At 35.6% G+C, this 2,728-nt stretch overlaps 1 protein-coding gene across 1 annotated transcript; it reads right to left on the bottom strand.

Moving 5' to 3' along the window:
* Positions 1–1,109: 1,109 nt before the first annotated feature.
* LOC117330141 (alpha-(1,3)-fucosyltransferase C-like) lies at positions 1,110–2,428 on the bottom strand. The gene is made up of 2 exons (XM_033888361.1): positions 2,367–2,428; positions 1,110–2,169 (listed from the first exon to the last, which is right to left on the bottom strand). The coding sequence occupies exons 1-2, from the start codon at positions 2,426–2,428 to the stop codon at positions 1,110–1,112; spliced, it is 1,122 nt and encodes a 373-aa protein (XP_033744252.1).
* Positions 2,429–2,728: the final 300 nt, after the last annotated feature.

Below are 2,728 nucleotides of genomic sequence, written 5' to 3'. Positions count from 1 at the left end.
ATATCTTTGATAAGCTATCTTATAAACTTTTCTTTATAAGATATCTTATATATTATATATATTCAAACCATTATATGTAGTTTCAGCTTCATCTCGGCTCTTTCATCGAGTCGGGGAGAGTTCATTATCTCTTATATAATATATATACGATATCTTATATAATATATATACGATATCTTATATAATATATATACGATATCTTATATAATATATATACGATATCTTATATAATATATATACGATATCTTATCTAATTTTCTTTATAAGATATCTTATATCTTTTATGAGATATCTTATATATTATATAAGATAAGATCATTTAAGAAGAAAAGTATGTAAGATATATCATTTATTATAAGATATCTTATATAATTTGGTAAAATCCTGGATCAAAGTTGCTTCGCGAATAAATGACAACTTTGCTTGCCATAGAGGAGACTCGCTTTTGATTGCATAACAAGATAAACACGATACTACATATGACATATACACACATCGACACAAAACAAATATATAGATATAGTTATTATTATAATTACAAGTATAAACTTGAGTTATCATTTCACATTCAATAGAGCTAGGTAGATATACCAAAAGTTCATGTGTATATATACTTCACCGGTCATCACCGCCTGAACGGTGTATTAATAATATATATTAGTATTTAATACACTATTTGGTGAACATAATTCACCCGTCATTAAGGGTTTTATTGGAATTCAAAATTAAATTTGTCATAGATAATTAGTTAATTTAGTATGGTGGCTTTCTGGATCTTATATACATTAAAACGTTGCATTCCCCTGTATAGAAGTATATATATCATGAAGCATTAGTCTGTTTGTATTACCGTCACAACTAGGACAGCCACGTAAAATATTGTCAATATCGATATGGTTATGGTCAAGGACATAATTACTGAGTGAAATTAACTCATTAATAGGCAGATCATTGCACAAGTAACTAAAACTATATTTCACTACATCTTTAAAAAAAAAAGCATATCAAATTAGCCCATTACCTCTTTGCACAACAAAACCCAATTTCATATGTTTATTGCCATCTGAACGTTTTCAGGAATGATTCCTCAACATATTTTTTATTGTTCATTAACGATTCTCAATGTCAGTGGGTTCTCTGCAGTTCCTATTGTCTGGATGGTCATTTGTCCAATCCGTAATCGATTCATACAAGCGTTTGTAACGGTTGGCCTTGTGTAGCTTCTTACAAAGATCACAGTAGTATAAATCTATTTCCTCCGCGTTGTAATGTTGCCGCCAAACAAAATGTTTCATGAACTCTTCCTTACTTTTTGAAACGGATTTCATTGTCTTTGCCAATCCTTCTATAGTGTAGTCATGCGCACTTATAAATGAGCCGGGTGGGAGGTGCAGCTTGTACAGGTCCCCCGTTCCCCTAACAACAGGTATGACGTCAAGCCCATCCTGCATTAGTCGATATACTTTCTCTGTGATGTAATCCGCACATAAACTATTTTCGAAGGACAAATAAAACAAATAATGATCCTTTAGCTGATCCAGACAATCGTTATGAATAGAACGGGGACAGGTCATGTTGCCGCATTTGCCGTAAATATGAACGTCAGTGTACTGCTGTAGATTGTGGACATATTCTTGTCGACGACTGTGTGTTTTACAGTTTGACACGAACCATGCTGCCATCCTATCCTTTTTTGTCCAACGAATCGGTCGGTTGTCAATATCAGACTTTGACCTTATTGGCGCAAACGATCCGTAAGGGGAGAAAATATCTGCATCTCGACGATGTACCAGCGTCCAGTTAAATACCCGTTTCCATTGTGCTAATCGGTGTGCAAATGTAACTGGTGGTTCCATGGCTTGCATAATCCAGATTTGTTCACGATATTTCATCGGCGGTTTCCCATGTAGATCTGGCCCGTGAAAAATAACAACTTTCTTATCTTTGTAATCATTTTCGCCATATGTCATTGAGCAGCGATCGTGACATTTACTGAATGATTGAGGCGAAACTGATGGCGGTTTGTTATAATAATGAACGTTTATATTTTCTTGTTCGTGTTCTTTGAGAAGGGAAGCTGGGCTGTGCTCATATTGCTGTTTCAACACGAAGGTAACAATACACAGGATAGTGAGTAGACACAGTATCAGGAGTATCCGTCGGATAAACCTATCAAATAAAAAAACAGCATTATTAGGAAACTCAATCACCTTTTGACAGACACGAGCCCCACGTATTCTAGTGTGTTACAGGAGGCCAGTAAAACTCATCTTTATTGATAATGCAGAGAAAATGGTGAAGGAGGGGGTAAGGGGAGGGGTTCGAAACATCGACCCTAAGTTTCCGAATAGAGATTATTAGCTCACCTATCCGAATGTCTAGTGAACTTGTGCAGTGTCACGCCGTATGGCAACCCTCCATCCGACATCAACTTCTCCAACTGGGTGTTTTTTTAAACAACTTCTCAAAGAAAATGATATTTTCGGATAAATTTTGTTCTTGTTAAGAAATTCTTCAATCTTGGATACACTCATCATTACAGGATGCCAGTTTGCGGATATGGATATATTGACATAGACCCATCTCCAGGGGCTTAGGGTTGGGACCCAAAATGGACCGATTGGTTTAAATGTCAACAGTCTTCTTCTATAGATCCAGATATGTCAGCATCTAGTACTCTTCAGAAACGAACGGGATGGTCATTGGGTACTTGCTCAAGATTGTGAAA

The sequence above is a fragment of the Pecten maximus genome, chromosome 6 (genome assembly GCF_902652985.1).
Source record: "Pecten maximus chromosome 6, xPecMax1.1, whole genome shotgun sequence".
Classification (NCBI taxonomy): Eukaryota; Metazoa; Mollusca; class Bivalvia; order Pectinida; family Pectinidae; genus Pecten; species Pecten maximus.
Note: the sequence above shows the minus strand (reverse complement) of the source record. Positions and strands in the feature narration are given on the sequence as shown.

Excerpts from the sequence above, each read along its gene's own strand:
- LOC117330141 (XM_033888361.1), bottom strand. The coding sequence starts at position 2,428 with ATGTCGGATGGAGGGTTGCCATACGGCGTGACACTGCACAAGTTCACT. Across the intron at positions 2,170-2,366 it reads TTCACTAGACATTCGGATAG|GTTTATCCGACGGATACTCC; the intron begins GTGAGCTAATAA and ends TTTATTTGATAG.